Here is a 24,263-nt window from a genome sequence, read left to right as displayed (position 1 = left end):
GATTAAACAAAATTCTAACACATTGCCCTAAAAAATGTTAAAATCTGTAACTGGATACTGACTGACCTTTCTAAGAAAAATTCGACAGGAGTTACCATCAACAGATGTTCACTACCAACAGAGAGCATGAGACCATTAGTCACCAGCTGAGAATGCAAGGGCTGCGAGGGCGCCCCGCCAGAGCTTATTTTTAAGTGTGATGGCTGAAGCAGCTGCTTGTCACGGTTGCTAAGTGACAACTTAGGTATAACAAATCCCTTCTTTAAAAAGTTTGGTCACCGGGGATGTTGATATAACTCATTTACTGAAAAATATTGTTTGCCTTCAATTTCCAATTCCTACAGATTAAAAATAACGTCAAATAGTGTAAAGTAACGTACGTTCTCTGGAGGTGGTGTGACAGAAGTCTTCTAAACATGTTTGGAAATGAGTAGTTCAGCGTAAGTTCGTGGGGCTATGGAAAATCTAAAAAGTGACTAAAAAGAGGTGTGTGTGTGTGTGTGTGTGTCTGTCTGTCCGTCGGTGTGTGCATGTGTCTGTGTGTGTCAGTGTATGTTTAAGAGGATACAATAATATCTGGAAATCTCTCCAGTGGATTGAGGTTGCCCAACAAAGACAAAACAGGGACTCGTTTTTACCTGTCACATGTGAAGGCTGGGTATTGGTTGGTTTTTCACATTCTGGCTCAGCCTCCCAGATAATGGGCCCCGTCCTAGTCCCCAAGGTATCACAGATGCTCCTGGGTTGTGTGAGAGTATTGTCTGCAGGAGGTGTGCCTGGATCCAGGCTTCCCCATGGACAAGTCATGCACTTGGACCTACATTTTGCCAGGAGGAGTTTCGCATAAAATACTGATTTCTAGTTAAGGAAACTTTTGGACTAAAGGAGGCAGTTTGGAACGCAGTTTAACTCTCCATTTCCAAAGGAAAAAAAAATTAAAACAAAACTATTCCATATAAATGAAAGTTAGTTTCCAATTTTTTGGACCTTTTGCTCATTATTATATATATATTATATAAATAAAGGAATACATGCTAATTATTGCCAATATTTCACGTATAGAAACATTCAGGTACGTGAATAAAAATAATACATAATGTCACTAGTTAACCACTGTTAACTGTTTTTGATATTTTCTTTTTGATATTCCCTCATTGTTTTTAGTCATTCATTCATTCACTATTTCATGTGTCTGAGATGTCAAGCTCTGTTAGCTGCTAGCGCCAGAGCCATGTCTGTGAATTATTTCATGAAATTTAAAGTCAAATGGGAGACAACAGTACAAACATTCAGTGACTACAATGGATAATTGCCACAAAACTAAATGATGTCCTGATGGGGGGGCGGGGCTCAGGTGGAGAACCTTCAGTGAGAGCAGGTACACAGAGCGCTTATCACCGTGTTCGGCTCGTGCAGACAGCTCAGCCCCTGGGCGCTCTGATCGTGGTTGTCACGGGCACGTTTGTGGAGTCACTGTGGGTCCTGACTTGGAAAGAGCCCAAGTGGTGGAGAGAGAAAATAGCAATGAATCTAAGTGCGCCGGTCCTTAGTTCCACCTGGGAACCAAAGCCGCTCTTTAGATGTTTCTGTTTCTGTCGCCTGGTATGTAGGGATTCTGTATGCTTCCCATGTCACTGCTCTAATGTTCTTTCCCACTCATCGTTGAATGACCCCCATGTTCCAGTCCAGAGAGTGTTCTGCCTGTATCTCCTCGCACATCACGAGCAGCCTCAGCTCCACTCCTTACGGTTCCATCATGTATTCGTTCTGTGACCTTAAGAGAGACAGTTAAGTGTGTGGGCCTCAGCTTCCTCGTCTGTAAGGAGGGTGATACACAGCACCTCACTCCTAAGTCAGGGCTGAGGACAGGATGCGATAGCAAGTTTACAACCCCGAGAGCGGTGCCTGGCCCCTGCTGAGTGTTGGCCCGTACTCTTATTTCATGCTGCCCGAAGCCTCCTTTTAACCAACTGCCTTGACTTGAATTATTCACCCTATTTCCATTGTTCCATTCGACTAAAAATTGTCATCTAAATAACACTGTGACACTAATCTCTCTGTGTAACCTTATTCCATAACTCTTTAATTAGTTGTTCCTACCTCCTGCTTTAAAATATATAACTCTTCATTGCTCCCACTGAAAAATATAGGACTTTATTTTGTGTTGCAAATGCCAGAAACCAAACTGAAACCAGCTTGAGGCCAAAAGGGAATGGGCTCCCACCAAGGGGATGTCCATGGCTGGCTCTGCCTTTCGGGGCTGACAGGACCCCAAAACTCAAACCAGCCCCATCAGGATTCATTCGTAGTCTCTACCCCCACACACTGCTTTCCCCTCCTCTTTCTCCACCCACCACAGGTTACCTGTCTCTTGCTGCTAATTATGTCCTCAAATCTAAAGCTCAAGAAATACGTGAAAGGATTTGAGCTTTGATATTTTAAAAACTTCGAATATTTTGCTAGGAAACATAACTTTGTATAAAAACATTTTCTGACTCTTAGGTTCACGAATATATGCTAGAGAAAGATTTGTTATCCTGTAAAATGTACAATAACAAAAAGATAGTGTCTTATATTTATAACAGGGTTCTCCTCATATATCCAACCCCCAACTTAGTTTTCGATGTTTTCCCCTAATAGTCCTAAATACAATTGAATGTCATTTTATAAAAGTGAGTTTCATATATAAGAGAGGGAGGGAAAGGGAGAGAAATCATTTGGGGGTCACACATAAACTCTCACTTGTTGAGTAGGGGTTGTGCCTTAGTCAACTCTATATCCCTGAATCCAGGATTGATGCCTGGCAGTCACCTAGTATCCTCAGCACAGGTTTATAGAAACGAAAGGAAGGGAAATGATGCTGAGATATCATTTGTTCTATGCCAAGATTCATTTGTTTCAGCAGTATTTCTTGTAGTGCTCAAAGGCACTTTGGGTGAAAGAGATGAAACAGGCTGCGAACACATGTTCTTTCTTACAGAATTACAATCTATTTATAGAGCACGTGTCACATTTCCTGGGCTTATAGCACCCCCTCATGGAGAATACTATGTACTGCATTCTGAATTTCAAGCGTGTAGCCAGTAAGCTGTGCAAAGACTAATTTGTCTTTTCACATAAAATTTAAACACTGTGTGTTAAGTATATTTTAAGGGGAAAAAAAGGCACATAATAATTTAAAATGTAAGTATCAAAGAAAATAAAATCATTCAGATCCCATGTGAGTTACTTGGTTCATAACAAAACTTGGCACTTTTTACTCCTACGTCTGACACACGTAAATTACTTAAAATCAGTTTGATGCTTTCGGAGTGTGCTTTTAAGACCTGTCAGGACCAGAGCAGTATTTAGTCTAGGATGAATTATTCTTTGCTCCTGAGGCAAGACCCTTCTGGGTACGACCCAGTGTGCATGAATTTGGGGTTTTCCAGTCTGGTTGGTAGGACCGGTGTAAGCTCAGGACTCTGTCCCTTCTCGTCCTTTCTGGTCACTTGTTCCTGGCCCCCAGCGTCCTCACTGTAGGCTCCAGGGGTCCCCGTAGATGGTCAGCGTTCTCTCTGCAGGCTCTGCTTGCCACACTCTGTCCTGCCTCTTTGGTCTTGTCTTTGGACTCTGAGTTCTGGCTCCTCAACTCAGGTAGACACCAGCATCCATCCTTGCTGCTCCGTGGCCCAGAAGCTCGAGGCAGCGCTGGGCCATCGCAGGACCCCAAATGGGAGGGCAACTTGTGGGTCCCTGATAGACCATCTTGCCCAAAGCAAATTCGTCTCTTGTCTTTATCTTTGCAACAGGAATTCTGTGTATCTCTCTCATGGAGTGTTTCTTGCAGTGACTTTTAGGGTAAGAAACACCTGGGATACCTACTAAAAATGCAGACTTTTGAGCTTCCCCCCAGGCTTGCTCCATCAGACTCTCTGCAGTGAGGCCTGGATGGCTGGGGTTTAAACAGTACCCTGGGGGTTCACACTCAGCTTGAGAACTGCCTAGAAGGGTTACTTTGACCAGACCACCTAATGTGTATACCCTGAGTGTATTCTATTAATAACAGGAATATGGAGGCAGAGAGAGGGGATGTTGCCTTCAAATTCCACCCAGTTCCCTTCTGGGATAAAGTAAAGCTGCTTGTCTGAGGAACCATCTTCCTAATTTTTATTCCCTTAGATTCTCTCAGACAGGTGAAACCATACATTGGTTCTTTGGTAAATAAATGCTTATCTTGACCATACAGAATGTCTTCTGTCAAAAATCTGTCCTTAATCTGTGTTTCTTAAGGAGAACATAAGTACACGAATCTGCTGTAGTTTGGGTATCTTATTTTGCAAGCACTGCACGACTATAAATCCTGGGACAAAGCCCATTTGAAAGATGGTGTGGCCATGGGGGTGCCTCGTGTGGCTTCTTGCTTGGAGCCACTTCAACTGGACTCACCAAGAATGTAGAAGGTTGGGGATGGTGGTCAGGAGGGAGGGACTCTTACGTGGTCCTTACCTCTGGCTGGAGTGTGCAGCAAGTTCACTCCCTAGTGAAGGCGTGAGTGAAAGAGAAAGCTGAAGGAAGGGAGCAAGCAGGTGAGGGAGGAAAGGACAGAAAGAAAGAAAGAAAGATGGGTGGATGAACCAAAGAGCTTGACTTCCCTTTGAACCTGGCAAATGCATGTTCTCTCTGAAACTAAGGAGGAAAAAAATCAACCCTGGAATATTAATACTGATACTCCTGGTGACTAGTTTTCTCCTCTGGATGAGCTTCAATCATAGAAGAGTTATACTCGTTGGTTAAGGACTCAGTAACGCTTCACACTGTTTTTAAGCGTCCTTTTATGTTATTTGGACCTTTTGGTGCACATGATGAGTGCCAAGGAGGGTGGGCAGAGAGCCACACACTGTGTAAAAGATCTTTCCCAAGCATCGTCCAGTATTCACAGGAGATCCTTTCTCTGGTTATGTGTTTTCCGGGTAAGGCTCTCTAGGAAAACCTAGTTTCATTATGGAGCCACTCTGTGTGTGTGTGTGTGTGTGTGTGTGTGTGTGTGTGTGTGTGTACGTACAGACATCACCTGTATTAAACATCAACCAATCACCAAGCAGGAATCTTAGTTTCCGCTGAGTATTTGGATTCTGCACACAAGGTGCTCTCTTTTGCCCAGGAAAGGTGGGTCCTAAACAAGGATGCGTGGGTCTGGGTCCATCATACCTCATTCCTCCTGGCTCCAGGAAGGAGGGAGGAAGAGCATCGTGCGTTCCTTCTTGTTCTGAATTTCATTATGGGGTTTCTTCAAAGAATGTCGCTGAATTGATTCATCCTTTGACTAGGGCACATACTTACAGGAAATAGACCCGCATTGGAAATCAGGAGTCTGGTCCTCGAGTTGCGGCTCTGCCCCAAACGGGCAGTGGAATCTTGGGTTTTACTCTCCTCGTCTGTAATAATAAGGGACTTGCAACATTGGCGTTAAATGTGCTCTCTCACTCTACATTGCGTAGCTATATTAATTATGTTGCATTTCGGTGACATAATTGAATTGTGGTGACGTAAGTTGATGGTAGACTATGTAATGGAAGACCACAGAAATGTTCTTTCCAGTGGTGCTGAGAAGTAACCACTGGACAATTTAAAACTATCGTGACACTCCCAGAGAGTGATTCTTCTGGGTCCATGTTTCATTTAAAGAAGTGTAGAGTGACATCTCTTCTTTGCCCTTGAGTTCAGATTTCCTTTTTAAATCATGCATATTTCCGTTCAGTTTTATTCAGCACCATCTGTACGTTTCTTTTTATCACAAACCTTTACTACATTTCCCAAACCCATTTGGTTAGAAAATAATTTTCAACTGTACACAATGAATTTCACATTTTTGTTGCTGATTATAACAATAATTCAAATATCAATTAGAATTATTTAAGGGTTTAATGTTAATATAAATCTAAGTAACAATGGAATTTATTGTCCCAACTTGGGTTTCCGGTCAGGAATTCCCGCCTGTTCTTGTGAATCGTTTTCGCTTTTCCGTTCCCAAAACCTGAGAAAAGTTGGTCGGGAAAGCGGGAAAATCAGCTCCTTGAACCCAGGTGGTTGTTAGTATCGGCCGTCACTTTGTGGAAACGATTCCTCGTGGAGAACAGAAAACAGTTTATAGCTCGGGATTCGGGAACGGGAAAGCGAAAACAATTCCTGAGAACGGGCGGGAATTCCCGCCCAGAAACCCTAGTCCCAACGTACTATCCCAGGGTTTTTCTCAAGGGGAGAAATTTAATGTGAGAGTGTCTTTTTATGGCTAGGGAAAATATTCACACATTGAATATTGTCTTGTTTCTTCTTAAAACCAAGTGGTGATATCTGTAGACACAGAAAGGAATAATGCTAAGTGTTGACTTGAAATAACAATAATACTAAATACACCAAATATAATGGAAGACAAAAACGGGGGAACTTGGTAGCTTTTTATTGAATAAATGAATAAGGTAATGGATGAATGGGTATTGAGGTTTCTTTATATCCATTTGAAGCTCACTATGAAAAAAAGTAAGATCCTTAAATGCAAAACAGAATTTTTAGTTACAGTAGTATCTCAATTTTCAAATGTCTCCGTTGATGAACATTTTGGTTTATGAACACTGTACACCTGGAAGTAAATGCTTCGGTTTTCGAACACGCCTCGAAAGTCGAACATGTCACTCAGCTTACTGAGGCCTAGCTGTTGGCTGTTTTCAAACATTTCAGAACGCGAACAGTCTTCCGAAATGGATTACTTTAGAAAACCGAGGTACCACTGTATTTAATTGTTGTACTAAGCACCTTAAGTTGTACAAAGACTTTACTATAACGTTAATCTCTGTGCAGATGATGTAGGTAATTTTAGGGATTTAGTATTAGACAAAGCTCCTTTCCAATTTTAGGGCATTTACTTGTTAGGGTAATAAAATATGTCTACAAATGTAGTTTCGCTTCTGACATGTATCCTAAACATAGTATCAGAAGAAGGTTCCAGCATCTATACAAAGTACCATTTATTCAAAAAAACTATTTTTCATGGCTCTCGTCAGCAGAAATATTATTTTTACTTCGTCGTACATAAACCGAGGCAAACCTTAAGTAACATTTATACTTTGATTATTGGATGTGAAGTGAGATACAATCATTTAAAGATGTTATTCAATAAAAAGCATGATTATACATTTAAGTAGCAACATATTTTTAAGTAGAGTCCATATATGTATGCAGGTGTATATACAGGTGTAGCTTTAAGAGCAGTAGTTAAGTCAATTCCAAGTATCCATCCCCTAAGTTAAAAAATAGACATGCCCAGTACCCAGGAAGCTCCCGTGTGGGCCTTGCTCTCATTTACGCCCCCCCACCCACCCCCCTGAGGTAAGCCCTCTCTTGAATCTTGTTGTTTTTTTTTAAATCATTTCCTTGTTTAAATAATCTGTCAGCTTTGTGTGATTTTGAGTCTTACATAAATGAAAACATACTATATATATATTCTGTGATTTTTTTCCCTCTCAATATTATGATTCTGAGGTCCATAGACAAATGTGGAGTTGGAGTTCATTTCCACTGCTGTTGTCCCTCTTTTGCTTAAACACAACTCACTTATTTTGTTCATTGTCCTAATGAAATGATGTGCTTTAAATTTGTTTCCAAATAGGAAGTGTTCATTTCATTTTAATTATTAAAAGAATGACAGTCAAATCATTCCATTGTAAGTTTTGCATTGCTTATTATTAGAATTATATTTGCCAAACAGTTCAACCAAATCCCTAACTACTGCTCCTTATGCAGAGAGAGCAGAAATTAAAATTTATATTTCGGTTATCTTTATGGTCCATTAAACGGAACAGTAGCCTAGCCTCGCCTTGCAGATTTGCACCTAGTCTGTGGTGTTCTGAGAAAGGTGGCCACTGTTTAATAACCTCCTTATTTCATTTGCTGTTGCAGCTTTCGCTGTCCTGTACAAAATCTTTTCCCATTAAGCACACACGTTGGCAACAGAGAGTGGCCATGTACTTAGTGTTTCTTTTAGTAGGTCTGAAATCATTCATGAGCTATGGAAACCTACGTTCTAGATTTGGTCAGTGATGGAGTAGAGTTAATGGATACATAAACCACTCCCTGGTACCTAAGCATCCCCCAAAGTTCATTTCTTACGACCGCAGGACATCATTTGGCAAACATCTGCCTAGTGGAACAGCATCAGCCCGGATAGCTTAGCTCAGTAACTCTCTGGCAGAGCATTAGTTGAGGCTGAGAGAACAAAGAAGAAGGAAAAAGCAATATTTATTTTTCTTTTTTAATGCTATTTTTATTTAAACTTGGACTAAAATTTATATTGGCAAAGGAAATTTTATTTAGTTTACAAATTGCGTTAGTATTGAAAGTACATTAAAAAGTAACAGCCTATGCGTATGTGTACACAACTTCTGTGTAGTTGAGCGCTAAGGACCAAGATAGTTTTGACTTGTCTTAGGGCTGCCGGGCTTGAATCCAGAGGTCAGCCTTAACCTGACCCCCTGCAGTCAGAGCTCAGATGACAGCTCGCTAGTAACCCTTGTCTTTTACAGGAAACTTGTTTAGTTTATGGCTACATCCTAAGCTCTACGGCAGTGCCTTCATCACGATGGGCACCAATAAGTTATCTATTAAATGAATGAATTTGAGGGCCCTTAGCAGGGTTTGTTTGAATTGGTTTATTTTTGTGATGAGTTAAGATTGCGAGAGTGGGATTTGAACTGGACGTCTTTGTCATTTGCTTGCATCTTCTTCCTGGAATGATTGTTCCTAGTTTTTAGCTCACTGATGTTCCTACGGAAAAATGAGGGCAGGGACACAGCACATGCCTGGGCGTGCATCACATTCAACATATTCTATGACGATGGTTGGGGAAAGATACCCTAGAGAAACATGAGGTGCTGTGAGATCCTGATGTGTTTAACAGTTTTCTGTAGAGTTGACCAATCATAGTATGTTTGAAAATGCATTGTTGGTGTTGATGATGATGGTGACGACAGTGATGGTGATGATGACAAGATCCATGCCGAGGTTTCTTTTAAAGTACTGTGGCTTCCCTGTCCTTAAGGTTTGAGATGTCCCTAACAAGCCCTACAGGGCCACTTGCTCCTCTCCCAGCTTCATACAATGAAATTCTTCTGGTTCCCTCTGCTGGAGCCACAGCCAGGCCTCAATAGAATACTAGTGCCCTCAGCTCCTTCTCACCTCGAGGATGTTGTACATTGTTCTTTCTGGAATTTTCTGAGCCCTTATGGTAAGTGCCTGTTTATCCAGATTTTAACTGAAAGTGACTGCTTCAGAGACGACATCCCAAAGCCCCCACCCTATACCCACCTCTTCCTTAGCTTATCCTTCATCTCGTAACTGGGTAACTGCGTAGCTGGTGGTGTAGCCTGTATGTCTTGGCATTTGAGCTTTGTTAGGCAGATGTCTGTCTGGCTTGTTTACCTCCGAATTCACAGGGCTTTTCCTTAGAGTGTGACCAAAAGTAGGTGCTCAATAAATGTTTGCTGAAGCAATAAATGTTGAATGACTCATCCAAAATTCAGCTTAAAAAAATTTGTTTTTGTTTTCTTTTTTTCTCCTTAGCTGGGAAGTTATCAATTCCAAACCAGAGGAAAGGCCCAGGCTCAGCCACTGTATTGCAGAATCGTGGATGAATTTCAGCGTATTTCTTCAAGAAATGTCTCTTTTCAAACAGCAGAGCCCTGGCAAGGCAAGTTTTCCAGTACAGGAGAATTATTGCGTGCTCGCTTCGGCAGCACATATACTAAAATAGGAGAATTATTGCATGTGCTTTAAAATGTGCAGTAAACTCAGAAGCAAATGAATTAACCTATTTTATCAGCTTGTAAGTGTTCTCCAATTCAGAATATCATCTCCTAGGAACACATGGCATAAAAGCTGATAGCAGCAAGATTCAGAAATGTTAGTGTTAGCATTAGAAAATCCTCACCCTCATCTTTTGAAATTGGATTGGTTTTCTGTTTTTATATGTATATATCTGGCTCATTAACTGAAATGAGTGGTGATTGGCCTTATCAGCCAGACCAAGGTGAAATTCTTACTGAGAATTTCGGTTTATAGTATCTGGCCTGGTTCTGAAGTCAAAGGGAAATGAAATGAATACCTAGTCCTCCAAGGGTGTTTTCAGAGATAATTGAGTCTCCATTTTAATCCAAAAAGTGAAGATTATTATATGATTTATTTAAGGCAGAAGACCTGTGGCAAAAATATTTGTAGTGATTATATACATGGAATGAAAATTTTTCCAGTTAAGATGAAAACCCATGAGAAGAGTCGTAAGTGGTTTGAAAGGGATTGCATGGAGAAGCATACACACTTGTATATTTTTGTGTGTAGAGACAGCTTCAGCTGTGATCTTCACACCAAAGATGAGGCATAGAGCCATCAATGGACTCTTTCCCTTCCCATGTTGTGTTTCAAGTTTCTTGAAGGTCCACCTATAATTGGAAAGAACTGAGGAATGTCAGCATTTAATATCCATCTCTCTTAACTGCAATACTAGTATTAAATAATAGAACTATACTTGGACACATTTTGAGCATAGTGAGGTAGCAACGTTGTATATGGATGCATTTTTAAAATCACTACAGGTGGTTTTTAGCATAGATATCCATGTGGGGGGGGGGTTGCATTTTTTATGCCAGTTTTACTGAAACGATTAAACAGTTTTAGGAGATTCTGAACTTAAAACTGCATTGGATTATATTACTGGGCCCCAAGTCAATTAACTTAAGAGGATGATGCTACAAGCTTAGTGGATAATATGAAATCCTTTTGCAAAACTGAATTCTGAATATAGTAATGCTTTTATGGACTGAGTTGTCCTTTCAACTTTTATGGTCTTGCCTCTTCCATTCTACTATTAGAATTCCACATTCTTCAAGGGCCTCTGCTGTTTCAGAAACAGCTCTTAATTTAGTCCCATAAGCTCATCAGTTCTCCTTTTGACTAGTTCACTTGTTAACCCTGTGCCAAAGAACGAAAAATCAAAGTTAATCTGAATTGCAGACCCCCTTGATCTTCCTCTTAATCAGTTATTGATCAGAGTTATAAATCTCTCATTCGTGTATCTTTTTGAAATGTCCTTATTTTCTTTGCTTAGCAGTTTTTAACACCGTAATTTAAAGACAAAGCAAAAGAAGATAGTTTATTTTTAAGATTAGAATGTGAAAAAATATGTGAAGACTTTACAGGAGAATTTTGCTATCTTGATGTTTTAATTTCTTAAAACAACCAAGATTTATTTTTTTTTTTGGTCATGACTGACCGAAGGGAAATAATCACATTTCGCTATAGGAATTTCATTTCATTGGTAGTTGGTTTCTAGGTGACCTAGATGTGGGGTCAGTTTGAGGGACGGATATGGTAGGCAGGAGGATAGTAATGGCCAGTAGATTTACCCCAGCAGCTTATCAGCTATGCAAACTACTGTTACATTTATGTGAATGCCTCTAAATTTCTGTAACATGTTTTGCTGTATTTATGAATTTCGCTGGGCTCATCGAAGTAGTTAGAACTTGCAAATTTAGTTACCAGGCTGATGTATTTTAGTGAGTGATTCTGAGTGAAGGTTTCCGGGGGCCTATAAATCTCCCGTTCTCTTGCATCTGGCAGTAATGTAGCGACGGGCATGATTTATGGGAGACATTGTGTTCTGCACCAGAAATTAACTTCTGGAATGTTAAAATGATTATTACCAAGTGTGAAGGGAGAACTAAGGCTGGTTCAACACAGCAGTCATTAGTTAGACCTAAGGGCAAAAGAACACTGCTTGGAAAACATTTGCCATAACATGGTTGATCGATCGCAGATAGATAAATAATTGTGTGTGTATCCTGTGCTCTAAAATGTCTTGGTGTTCTGCTAACTGTCACATGTTATCTCTATAATTTCTAGTTTTGTCTCCTGGTCTGCAGTGTGTGCACATTTTTTACGATCTTGGGAAGTTACATTCCTGGGGTTATACTCAGCTATCTACTCTGTAAGTACAGTGGAACATGTGGCTAATTTATGTGATGCGTATGGTATCGTTTAATGGTCTGCGAGACCTGCCATAGTTTGGAAGAGGAGGGGTGTGTTCTTATTTATAAAGAAAGTCGATCATTCTTTTCTTTCGACCTGTATGAAGTTTCTCCTTTTCCTAGAGACATAGTTTAAAATAGGAACAATAGTTGCCAAAAGGCAGTATTATAAACAATGTCTTAAAACTATAAATAAGCTCTATGCCCCCACCCCCACAAACACGAATACCTTTGCCTTTGTGCATATTCATTCTGTAGCTCTAATTATTCTGTAGCTTTAATTATTTTAAGATAATTAAACGCACAGCGAGATACCATGACACCAGAATGACTAAAATGAAAAATACCGATCATATTAAAGCATTAGCAAGGATATAAAGCAACTAGAATTCTCACATACTGTTGGTTGGTAATGAGAATAGTACAAGCACTTTGGGTAACAGTTTGGTGGTTTCTTAAAAACTGCTATATGGTCCCAGCCATTCCACAGCTTGTTTACCCAGGAAAAATGAAACATGCGTCCACAAATGAATAGTCATGGCAGTTTTCATTGTAGTAACCAAAAATGGAGCACAATCCATATGTCCATGATTAGATGCATGGCTAAACAAACTGTGGTTTATCCATACAGTGGATTACTATTCAACACTAAAAATTAACATATTTAGCAACCTGGATGAATCCCAAAATAATTAGGTTGAGTAGTAGATATGTTCACCATCTTGATTGTGGCAATGGTGTTTTAGTTGTATGTATATGTCAAAATTTATCAAATTGGACACTTTAAATATGTGAATTTACTGTATATCACCTATAACTTGAAAATGCCATTAAAAAAACAGGTGTAGATTTCCTGCTTCTCCTGAGAAGTATGATCTAGTGCTGCCACCTGTCGGTAGAGAGGGCATACTCCACTTAACTAACTCGCATCTCCCCGTTTTTCTCACACCAGCTTCTAAAATTTACATGTACCACCTTGGCTTCTAGAGATATTTGAGTTTGCAGCTCCCATTTAAAAGGTAAATGGGCACATTTCCTCACAACAACAAAGAAATAAACATTAGGGAAGACGGTACAACCTTCATTTCTTTTTGTATTCCTGAGGCATAACAGATGGCAAATGGTCCGAGCTCGAGTCTGTTCTCCCCCGTAGAACTCACGTAGGATAGGAGCCTGTTGGTCTGCCCTGTGCAGCCGGTGAAGGAGAAAGGGCCAGAGAGGAGGGTCGAATAGACGCAGACATCAGCCACATCATATCTGTCCATCTCATTTATTGTTTACAACAGCCCCGAGAAATAATGTTACGATCTCAATATTACTGAGGAGAGGCTAATACATAGTGACTCCCCATGGTGCAGGGTGTTTAACAAAAAAAGCAGAGTTGAGATTTTAATCCAGGACCGTTGTCTGGAAAGCATGGAATCTTTGTATAAATTTTGATGGTAAAAGGATTGAAGGAAGGGAGTTGATTTAATTGCAAGTCTTTGAAAACAATGACTAGAAGTATGGTGTGTGTGTGTGTGTGTGTGTGTGTGTGTGTGTGTGTGTATGTGTATAGATGTTTTCATTCCGGGGGAAGAATTGAAATTATGAATTTACTTCACAAAGGCATTTCCCTAAGAAAAAAAATTCTATTTGTCAGTCCAGGAAACTGAAATATTTTTGTGAAATTCAAAGATGTGGCCTTTTGAAAGAAAGATCATCTTATTTACACTCTCTTCCTTCTTATATTTCAGTACTGTGTGCATTTTTGTGTCCACTGTTTAAGTGTAATGATATGGGACAAAAAATATACAGCAAAATCAAATCAGTTCTGCTGAAACTAGATTTTGGAATTGGAGAATATATTAATCAGAAGAAACGTGAGAGATCTGGTAGGTAAAGTTTGAATTTTAGGTTCCATGCATGAAATGAGACATCGGGGCTATTTATTATAAAATCAACCTTCAGTACGTTTCAGGGTATTTTAGCCGCTTACTAATATCACAGAAACTAATCCCCCCAAAGTAACATAGCCTCTTCCTGTTTTGACTTTTATTCTTTTCTGAAACATACAGTAAATTGACTTTTTAATCCAAATTGTCAGGGGAAGGAGAAAAGGATTCAACCATTCTATATTTGCTACTTATGATTCACTTTATTTAAACGGTTTTATTTTGGGGTGGACGATTGCAAATAAAAAATGACACAAGCAGAGGACTAAGAGTGTGGGAGCCATATAAGTGGGATTGAAAGAACCAGGGAAGGAAGACAATACATACCGGAAAAACCAATGTGATCAACTTTCACTTTTTAACTTGGCTTATGACCTTATAGATTCTCGAACTCTCGCAAGCATCACAGCTGCCCGGAGGGCTTACTAAAGCGTAGATTGCTGGCCCCACCCCACAGTTTCTCCTTCAGTCAGTCTAGGGTAGGGCCTGATAATTGACACTTCTAAAAAAACGGTCCCAGTGATGCTGATTCTGCTGGTTGAGGGACCACACTGTGAGAACTACTGATATGGACCATTTGCCTTGGAATTCAGACATTTGCCAATATGTGAAGCTTGTTATGTGCACACATTTAACTCTGTGAAGGCTTTGGAGAATATGAGGAATGTGGGTAAGGAGATGTAATGGATAATAAAATACACTATGTCTACGCTGGCCAGGAAACTGAAAGCTTCCAAATTTTTTCTCAACAGAAGCAGACAAAGAAAAAAGTCACAAAGATGACAGTGAATTAGACTTTTCAGCTCTTTGTCCTAAGGTATTTTTTGTTTAGTTTTCAATTTGTTCCTGTGTGGTTTGGCTATAAATTTATTGACATGCACTCCTGCTGAATGGTTTTCCTAAGAGTCTCCTCCTATTTCTCTAAGATGGTTGAACAGTCCTGAAAGGAAAATACTCATCTGGTTTTTATGATTCTGACATTTTTCGGTGTTAGTGTGGAGTTTTCAAAAGATTTCCCACAGAAGTTTAAAATGGGCCTGGTATTTATATTGACACAGATTAGCCTCAACGTGGCCGCCAAAGAGCTCTCTGTGTCTGACACAGACGTATCCGAGGTCTCCTGGACTGACAACGGGACCTTCAACCTTTCAGAAGGATACACTCCACAGACAGACACTTCTGACGGTATGCTCCCATTTCCGGATACTCTTCTTTTTGTTAGTGAGTGCTTGCAGAAATGTTGAACTCTGTCGAATGCTGAATGGCTAAACACGAGGGAGTGTATCTATACCATGGGATGCCATTGGCTGTCAAAATGTAGTACTGATACTTGCTGCGACATGGATGCACCTTGCACACACTGGGCTAAGTGAAAGAAGCCAGACACACAAATCCACTTTATATGAAATGTGCAGAGTAGGCAAACCCATATAGACGGAAAGGAGATGAGTGACTGCTAGGGGCTGGGAAGAGGGAATGGTGAGTGACCAGTAGTTAGTATGAGTTTCTTTTTGGAGTGATAAAAATGTTCTAGAGTTAGATGGTGGTGATGGTTGTACACCTTTGTGAATATATTAAAAACGGCTGAATTGTACACTTTAAAGGGGTAACTTTTATGGTATGTGAATTATATCAAAGCTATTATTTTTTTTGAGTATGAGAAAAAAAATCTGAGCAAGTCAGTGTCTAAAACCCGCCTTTATTTTGAAAGCAAATGAATATTGACGGCAAACAAAATTAACTTCTGAAATGTCTGGTGACATTGTTTACAGCAATAATGGGAGGAGGGGAAGAGAGAAGCTAATCCCGCATTTCCAGGGCTAGTCCTCATTAAAAGGGACGGAAGCATGGAGGGCAAGTTCTCCAAATCAGAAGCTGACTCCAAGGTTTCTCATGTTTCTTCAAAGTTAGTTGAAAAACAAACGAACAAAAAAAACCTCTCTTGTTTTTTAATGATTAAGTTAAATACAATTTAAAACAGAGACACAACTCTTGTGCATGAACATAACTGTTGCTAGTCTCATTGGATTATTTCAAGTCTTGTTAGCCATACACCGAAAATATGAGATTATAATGGAAGATTGTGAATAAATTGGTTTATATGTAGTTTTACAAGGAAGAACACACTTTCTTTTTCAGAAGAAAGAGGGAGCTTGTGCAGTGTTTGAAAGGAGACATATTTGGGGATTAGGAGACCCAACTGTCATCTTGCCTTCTTCATTACTAACTGTATGACCTTGAACAGGAGACAAAATTTCTGTGGACCTCAATTTCCTCATCTTTAAACTGCATTAGGACAAGAGGCTCTCTTGGGTCCACTCAATCTCTTCAACTCAAAATATCTACACGAGCAGGATAAGAAAACACTTCGTTCTGAAGCATCCCATCTCAGGTTTACACAAAGGGCAACAATAATCCAGCCCACATATGAGGCTTGAATTTCAGTAATTACATCAAAGATTTCGAATCACTGTTGTAAAGAGTTAACCATTCTACTGCGAGATTTTCTATGAAAAGTGAAAAAATAAAATAAAATCACTCTCTGCCTACTAACCGGGCATTGCTTTCAAATGTTCCAAATCTTAGTGTTCACACACACACACACACACACACACACACACACTCAGGACACGACTTTGGTTAAAATGGTATGGTCACTTTCAGCTGTATTTATGGAATGTTTCCATAAGCTCTGAGCTTGAATATGGAATAGAAAGAGCAACAGCTTCTTCTAATTCATTGCTTTAAACAAACGCAGGTTACAGATACTCGGATCTCCATAGGTGAAAATGCTAAGGTTAGGTAATATTCCACATCTGCTGTACCAGATTCCACGAAAATCTCCAATTGACATATTTTTTTATTTTGTGATCATACATATCCACACTGGCTTACTCTAATTCTCTCCCCAGAGGCGGGATGGAATTTTTGTTTACACTGAACATTTAAACTTGAGCTTAAGCCTCAAGCTAACGTTAGATGGGTTGAATCTTCAGTCGTTCCGTACACGGTTTTGTGCTTACAAGGAAAATTAAAGATGTATGCGGGACACGTGGTATTTGTGTCCTGGAGAGATAGTGTCCCAGATTTGGGAGGGGTCCGACATGTGGTTAAGTTGATCTAAGCTGAACCAGGAGGCTAGATGAATGCCAAGGTTGCCCAAAGGATTCAGATTAAAATCAGGTATTTTTGAGACAGATCTTTTATTTCAAATTTATGGTGGTGCTTAAACAAGAACCTCTGTTATGTATTTCACAGATCTTGACCGACCTAGTGAGGAAGTTTTCACTCGAGATCTTTCAGATTTTCCATCTCCAGAAAATGGCATGGGAACAAATGATGAAGACGAAATAAGTCTTGGCTTGCCCACTGAGCTCAAGAGGAAAAAGGAACAGCTGGACAGCGGTCGCAGAGCGAGCAAAGAGAGGCAGTCCGCAGCTGGGCTCACCCTTCCTCTGAGCAGTGACCAAACCTTTCACTTGATGAGCAACCTGGCTGGGGACGTCATCACAGCTGCAGTGACTGCTGCTATCAAGGACCAGTTAGAGGGCGCGCAGCAAGCCCTTAGTCAGGCTGCACCCAGCCCAGGAGAGGACACAGACACTGAAGAAGTGGATGACTTTGAACTCCTTGACCAGTCAGAGCTCGATCAAATTGAGAGTGAATTGGGACTTTCACAAGACCAGGAAGCAGAAGCACAGCAAAATAAGAAGTCTTCAGGCTTCCTTTCAAATCTGCTCGGAGGCCATTAGTCTGGGAATCAGCTTGCATAACAGAGCACAGATAAACTACCAAAAAAATTTCAAACAAGCAAAAAAAAAAAAAAAAAAAGGGGGAAAAGGAAAAAAATGTTTTTGAACTGTGAGCTTTACTGATTACTTAGGTTTTTTTGTCTTATTTTCCCTTCTGCAGTGAATTAATTGGACATATATCAACTAAAATTGATAGACTGATATTTCTGATAGTTATTTTTATGTAATAAGCATGGAAATGCTTATATATGTACACACATACACACACAGTTGGCCCTTGAACAAACGGGTTTGAACTGCGCAGGTCCATTTATTCATGGATTATTTTCAATAAATAAGTGTATTTTCTCTTCCTTATGATTTCTTAATGACATTTTCATTTTTCTAGCTTACTTTATTGTAAAAATATGGTATATAACACATACATATACAAAATATGTATTGATCGACTGTTTATGTTATTGGTAAGGCTTCCGATCAATGGTAGGCTATTAGTAATTAAGTTGTGGGGGAGTCAAAAGATATATGCAGATTTTTGAGTGTGCGGCAGGGGTGTGTGTGGGGGGTGATGCCCTTAACCCCTGCATTGTTCAAGGGTCAACTGTATATATAGAGAGATGAATATTAGGGCTTGTTTATAAAGCATAAGAAAAAACCCACACCAAATTATTGAGGTCCTCCATAAGTATTCCTTATGTTTTCCTTACAATTAATTTTTCAAGCATGCAAAAACAGTTTATTGTAACTCACTGAAATATTAACAATTAATCATGAATACATGCTATACCAACTCCTCTGTTCCTAATGCTTGGAAACAGTTCAATGTGTTTGGTAGATTTTGATGTAAAAAGACAAAAAATATCAAGGCATCTTTAGTTGAAGGACTTGGGAAATAATATCAAACTTAATTTCCTAGGAAAAATTTTAAAAACATATTTAACTCCTTCGGATAGGCTGATACATTTCCATGTTTTCCTGTAGCTATAGACTTAGGCTTATTTGTAAATGGCACGTTCCATTGACTGCCAGCGCTAGTCTTGCAATGGGTGGTATTAACCCCTAGAAAGCAAGTAATTCTATATCCCGTAGATGGTGGTTTTGATGTAAACCGAGATTGGGCTGTGTTTTGTTGTTTAATTGTCACATATTTGTAATAGGGGTATTCTACCTGCTCAGACCTAGGTTAAGCTCTCATCTTTCATATAGTGTCATGGAAAAAGTCTCTTAACCCCATGAAACTAGCTCCTGGTATGTTCTGTGAGTGACGTGGTCATCAGCAGTAGAGAAACAATAACTGTTTTTGTAGTCTGTATAGATTATCCTACAGGAGAAAAACTTGTGTGGCTTTAAAGTCTATTTATATTTGCCATTGAAGTTTAAATATTTAATCTATTTCTCATTGGGAAGCCACAATGTATTTTTCCTTTATATTAAACTTTTTAGGTTACCTTTAAATAATCAAATTTGACTTAGGTTTTTAACAAAGCACTACAGAGCAGAAATCAAGCTGATCTTGCTTTTGTGCTATAACTTTTAATAGTGTTGAGGGACCATGTCAGCAACTACCAACAATCTCTTCAATCTTCGGGTCCAGCTGGCATTTCTGCAGATGCATACAGACATCTGAGACCCTCAGAAAGGAAGGATAATCCAAGAAGACAGGAAATCTGTGGTCCCCTTTCTTTTTATTCCTAAAGACTAATTATAGGTAATCTGACATTTTAATGTAGCATCTCTTATTTATTTTTTCTTTCTGAGATGTTAAAATATCTAGACTGAATTTTGCCAAATGTTACAGGGAGAAAAGTTACTGCAGACTTGGAACACTTGCTTTTCGTGGTTGATTTTGCTTCTATGTCATTAGTGCCTCATGACTGTGTGACGTCCTGCATTCATACAAAGTGACCCTGTGCCTTCGTTATCTTGCCCATTTTGGTACAAATGAAAACCTGGTGTTAGATTTGTGACCTGTGTGGGTTTGGGAGGAATATACCTGAATTCTATTCAGTAAGAGTTTCTGGACATGAAGAAAAATACAGTCACATATTTATAAAATAGTTGTTACCAGGATCCTTTTTTTTTTTAATGTGTATGTTTCTTCATTTAAAAAAATATTCTTGGCTATGAAGCAAAAGAGTTAAAGGTCACTTTAATTTCTTCACTAAGGGGAAAAGAAGCTTAATAATCCAAGTAAGTAAAGAATGTGTTACAAGTCACAGGACAAGCTTACAAGAGAAGATAAACTCAAATACGCTAAATCAAATGTTATAAACTATAAGTTCAAAGGGGCTTAGGGATAGAGGGGGGATGAGGATAGTGGAGGGTAGAAAATGTGTTACCTGCACAATGGAGGAGGCATCCCAACTCTATACACAGTACCACTGTCACTGTATATACACTTCAATATTGTTTGTTCAAGAATATATGTGACAACCAAGTTACACAATGCAATAATGGTATTCTGAATTCAAACAAACATAGGGATGTCAAGGGTTTTTGGTATTTTGGTGTGTGTGTGTGTGTGTGTGTGTGTGTGTGTGTGTGTGTGTGTGTGTGTTGGTGGGAAGGGAATTATAATCTTGTTTCTGATTTTAAGATACAGTCACAATAAACCCTGTGGTTGATCCAGTACAGTGGGGGGCTACGAATCCCTTACCATGAGAATTTATGCAGTCATTAAAATTTGAAGTATGGATTTTTTTGTTTTTAATTATAGAGGAATTGTAGAAAAATGTTTTGTTCACTTCCTGTAGGAAATGCTGAGCAAAACCATACAATGGGAATAGCATACATTGATCATGCATTTTCATCTGAAACAATAAAGCAGGGCCCAGGAAGATCAAGCTTGCTATGGAAGGTCAACCCAGGATTAAAGCAGTGTTTACATTCTCATTCTGAAACATCTTTGCTTTTTCTCTTATCCTAAAAATCTTCAAAAGGCATTTTTTAAAAACTGCCCTTCCCCAGTGTAGTATTATATCAGGAAAAGAAACTTTTATAAGGTTTTGCAATTGGCAACCATCCTCCACATATGTAGGCATTCACTCTAATATTTGAAATAGGTGCAACTATTTTTCCTGTTACAAAAGTCGCTAATGCCAGCAGCAACTTTTTTTCCTCTTACAAAAGTGGCAAAATGCAGCAGACTACTGATTGTAGGCTAAAAGCAAATCTACATTTAAGAAAAAGGTGATTTAAACATTTTCCTTTTCTGTTCATAATTTAGGTTGATGTAATTCTTTACACTGCTCCAGCTATGTTAGTTATAAGGTTGAAATTATTCTGAAAACCTTTACTGAACTCTTGTCGTAGGTCAATTGTTATCATGATGAAGTGAGAAAGTCCCAGAAATATATTTTTGTGTATTATTCCTCCATTTCCATTGCAGCATTTCAGTTAGGATGGAATGTTGGAAATATGCTTCTCACACAAGGATGTTTTGAGAATGAATGAGAAAAAAAAGTGTCTAAAACACTTTCAGGATTAAAAAAAAAAGCTGTATAAAACCAAGATAGTGATTTTTTTCCCCTGCCTGTGTTTCAACTAAGCCATCTTTTAAAGCATTAAAACAAAATCAACAAGTACCTACTTACAAGGAAATTCTTAAGTTTCTTTTAATGGGCCTAGCACTATATTGGGCCTCATAATCCAATAAATGCTATGGAATAAAAGGATGAAAAATTTTGCAAAAATGTCTATTATTTCAGCTGACTCTGGACTATGTGTGAGGTTCTACACTATACACTAGTCATTTTTAATGGTTCTAACATTTATTGGCTGTGGAACTCTGAATAAATCACCTAACATCTCTGTACCTGTTACTTTCATCCATAAAATTAAGATATAGCACCTACCTCACAGTATGTTATGAGGATTAAATGTGTCAGACTAAGGTTGGCAAACTATGGCCTGTGGGCCAACCTGTTTTTATACGGAATACTAGCTAAGGTTAATTTTTACAATATTTAAATAGTTCAGAGAAAAATCAGAATATTTCATGACGTGAAAAATGTATGAAATTCAAAATTCATCATCCATAAATACAAAGTTTTATTACAATAGGCCACACTCATTTATGTACTGCCTATAGCTGCTTTCATGCTATAGCCGAAAAGTTGAATAGTTGTGACAGAAAACATAGGCCTATAAAGCCTAAAATATTTATTATCTGGCCCTTTATAGGAAAAGTTTGCCAACCGTTGGGTTAATACATAGAAAACACTCAATTACCATTAGGATCGTGTGTAAACCTCACGACTCTATGGTAAAGTGGATTAAGAGTATTTTTCAGAAGAACAGGGTTAAATTGTTCAAAGGTACGTAACTAGTAAGGGGAAAAGTCATTTGACCCCAAAGCCTATTCTCTTTCTAATATGTTGATTTTATCTACTTTTTAAAAATATATATTAAGAAGGATCATAATTTTGAATAGTTTAACAGAATTTCACCACATATTAAAGACTAATTGTATTTGATTTAGGTTAATTTTGTTTTTTCAGAGAACCCAGAAACCATGTGACCTATATGTTTTAAGTGCTGTAAGAACCAGGTTTTTCTATAAATTCCTATTTCTTGTTATTAAGAACAAAACTTGGCATATCTAGATATCCAAAAACTAAGAGCCAGTAAAATGTTTTAAAATTGTTTTTACTGAAAATTGTAACACTTCAGTTAATATTTTTATGAACACAATTTATAGAAACTGCAAACCATTTAATAAATGTATGTTAGTTTTATATTCTATATTTGTTACCCTCCAAAAGTTAACCTCATCAACACAATCCCCTTTACAGTTTTCCTTTTAAAAACCAAGTTGCTACTGCAGTATAGAAATGTGAAAATAGTAAACCTGTCACAAGCAAATATTGTGATTACAGTATCAATTGACTTCAAGGTGACCCTACTAACTTTTTAAATTTTGTAATTACCAAAAATCAACATCCCAATGCCTTCGAGGACCGCTAAGGAAGCACCTCATCATGGGTACCATCATTTTTACTGACTGTACCATAACATCAGCAGTTTGATAATCAAGTGAACTATCTTAAGGGATGTGTCACAGTATCCAAAAGGAATTCTACTTTTCAATATTTTCAAATCTAAATTGTTTTGTCATGGGCAGTCTCAATTTAAATTCTGCAATAGAATGATTGATTCGGTAACAAACAGTTTTAATAACATTTTCAACAATGATTAGACACATTAACATAGTATTCTGGATATGCTGTGGACAATTTAACTCACAGGTCCTTTAGTCAATTGACTTACATTTTCCATTGAGCTATTCTGTAGACCCGCTCCTTTTTCTTAGGATTTTTCCAGTCAATTCCAGCTGCTGCTGCTGGGTCTACTGAAGACCCAGTTCTATTCCCGATGCCCATATAAACTGAAACGATTTTTGAGTCCCTACTATTTACTAAATGAAGAATGAACAGCAAGCTCTAGCATTCCTCGCTTTACCCAATGATACCTTAATATTTTCATCTTATTTATCCTTCTTTACCTGCATCCTATGCTTCACCCAACGTAGACTTATATTCTTCCTAAATATGTTCCTTATTTTCCTTCCTCCACAGTATTTATTCTACCTGATCCCTTTTTCCACTTGCAGAAGCCCTCAATGTCCCCCCTCCTTCAGGACCCTTCTGAAATATCAACTTAATGAAAACTTTTCTGATCTAACTGATGTTTCTCTGTTGTAAAGACCCCATTGCTCCTTTCTATTTCATTGCACTTGACTCCATCTTTAGTGTATTAGTTAATACAACTAACTAACCATTTATAACACCCCAAAAATGAAAATAGGGGTGTCTTAATTTAGAATCAGTTGAATATTATAAAGGATAGGTCATGCTGTGATTTATAATAAGAAATATACATTTGGTCTTGCCACAGAGCTCCTAAAACCCTTAGAATTTCCTAAGTGATGAGAGCTATATAGTTGTCTTTTAATCTGTTAACGAGGTGCCTTTTGGAAAGCTCTGGGTATCCTAGCCAAGTGGGTGGGGCACCGCAAACACAACAAGGACAGAGCTCTGGTGTTTGGGACCCTTCCTGACCACACTTTCTGTATCTCTTTTTCTGGCTGTTCATTTGTATCCAATAACGTCCTTTGTAATAAACCAGTAATCTAGTAAGTAAACTGGTTTCCTGAGTTCTGTGAGCTGTTCTAGCAAATTAATCAAACTGAGAAGGGGGTGATGGGAGCCTCCAGTTAGAGCCCATCAGTCAAAGCACAGGTAACAATCTGTAGGGTCTGATGCTATTTCCAGGTAGAGTGTAAGGATTAAGGTGAAATGTAGGACTCTGAGCTGGTGTCAGAGAATTGCTTGGTAGCAGGGGAAAAGCACGGGTATTGGAAATAAGGAGAATGGAGGAAGGGTGATAGGAGACACTGAAAACCAGGCAAAGGAATTTAAATTTCACCCTTACGGGCAACAACCATTCTTGAACAGAATAAGTGACATAAAAGGAACAATGGTTTAGGAAAATTAGTTAGATTAAGTACCGTAGGGTGGGGTAAG

At 38.7% G+C, this 24,263-nt stretch overlaps 1 protein-coding gene across 2 annotated transcripts in view; it reads left to right on the top strand.

Annotated features, from left to right (window-relative positions):
- Positions 1-19,796, top strand: part of RETREG1 (reticulophagy regulator 1) — a 113,356-nt gene extending 93,560 nt beyond the window's left edge. For both annotated transcript variants that reach the window (XM_019753537.3, XM_019753538.3), the window contains 6 exons: positions 9,595-9,721; positions 11,929-12,013; positions 13,790-13,927; positions 14,740-14,804; positions 15,046-15,172; positions 17,246-19,796. In XM_019753537.3, the coding sequence (XP_019609096.3) occupies positions 9,595-9,721; positions 11,929-12,013; positions 13,790-13,927; positions 14,740-14,804; positions 15,046-15,172; positions 17,246-17,739 (1,036 nt within the window). In that variant the 3' untranslated portion in view covers positions 17,740-19,796. The remainder of the gene's footprint in view (positions 1-9,594; positions 9,722-11,928; positions 12,014-13,789; positions 13,928-14,739; positions 14,805-15,045; positions 15,173-17,245) is intronic.
- Positions 19,797-24,263: the final 4,467 nt, after the last annotated feature.

The sequence above is a fragment of the Rhinolophus sinicus genome, chromosome 3 (assembly GCF_057876585.1).
Source record: "Rhinolophus sinicus isolate RSI-liver-muscle chromosome 3, RSI-T2T, whole genome shotgun sequence".
NCBI lineage: Eukaryota > Metazoa > Chordata > Mammalia > Chiroptera > Rhinolophidae > Rhinolophus > Rhinolophus sinicus.
This window is presented reverse-complemented; position numbering and strand designations above follow the sequence as displayed.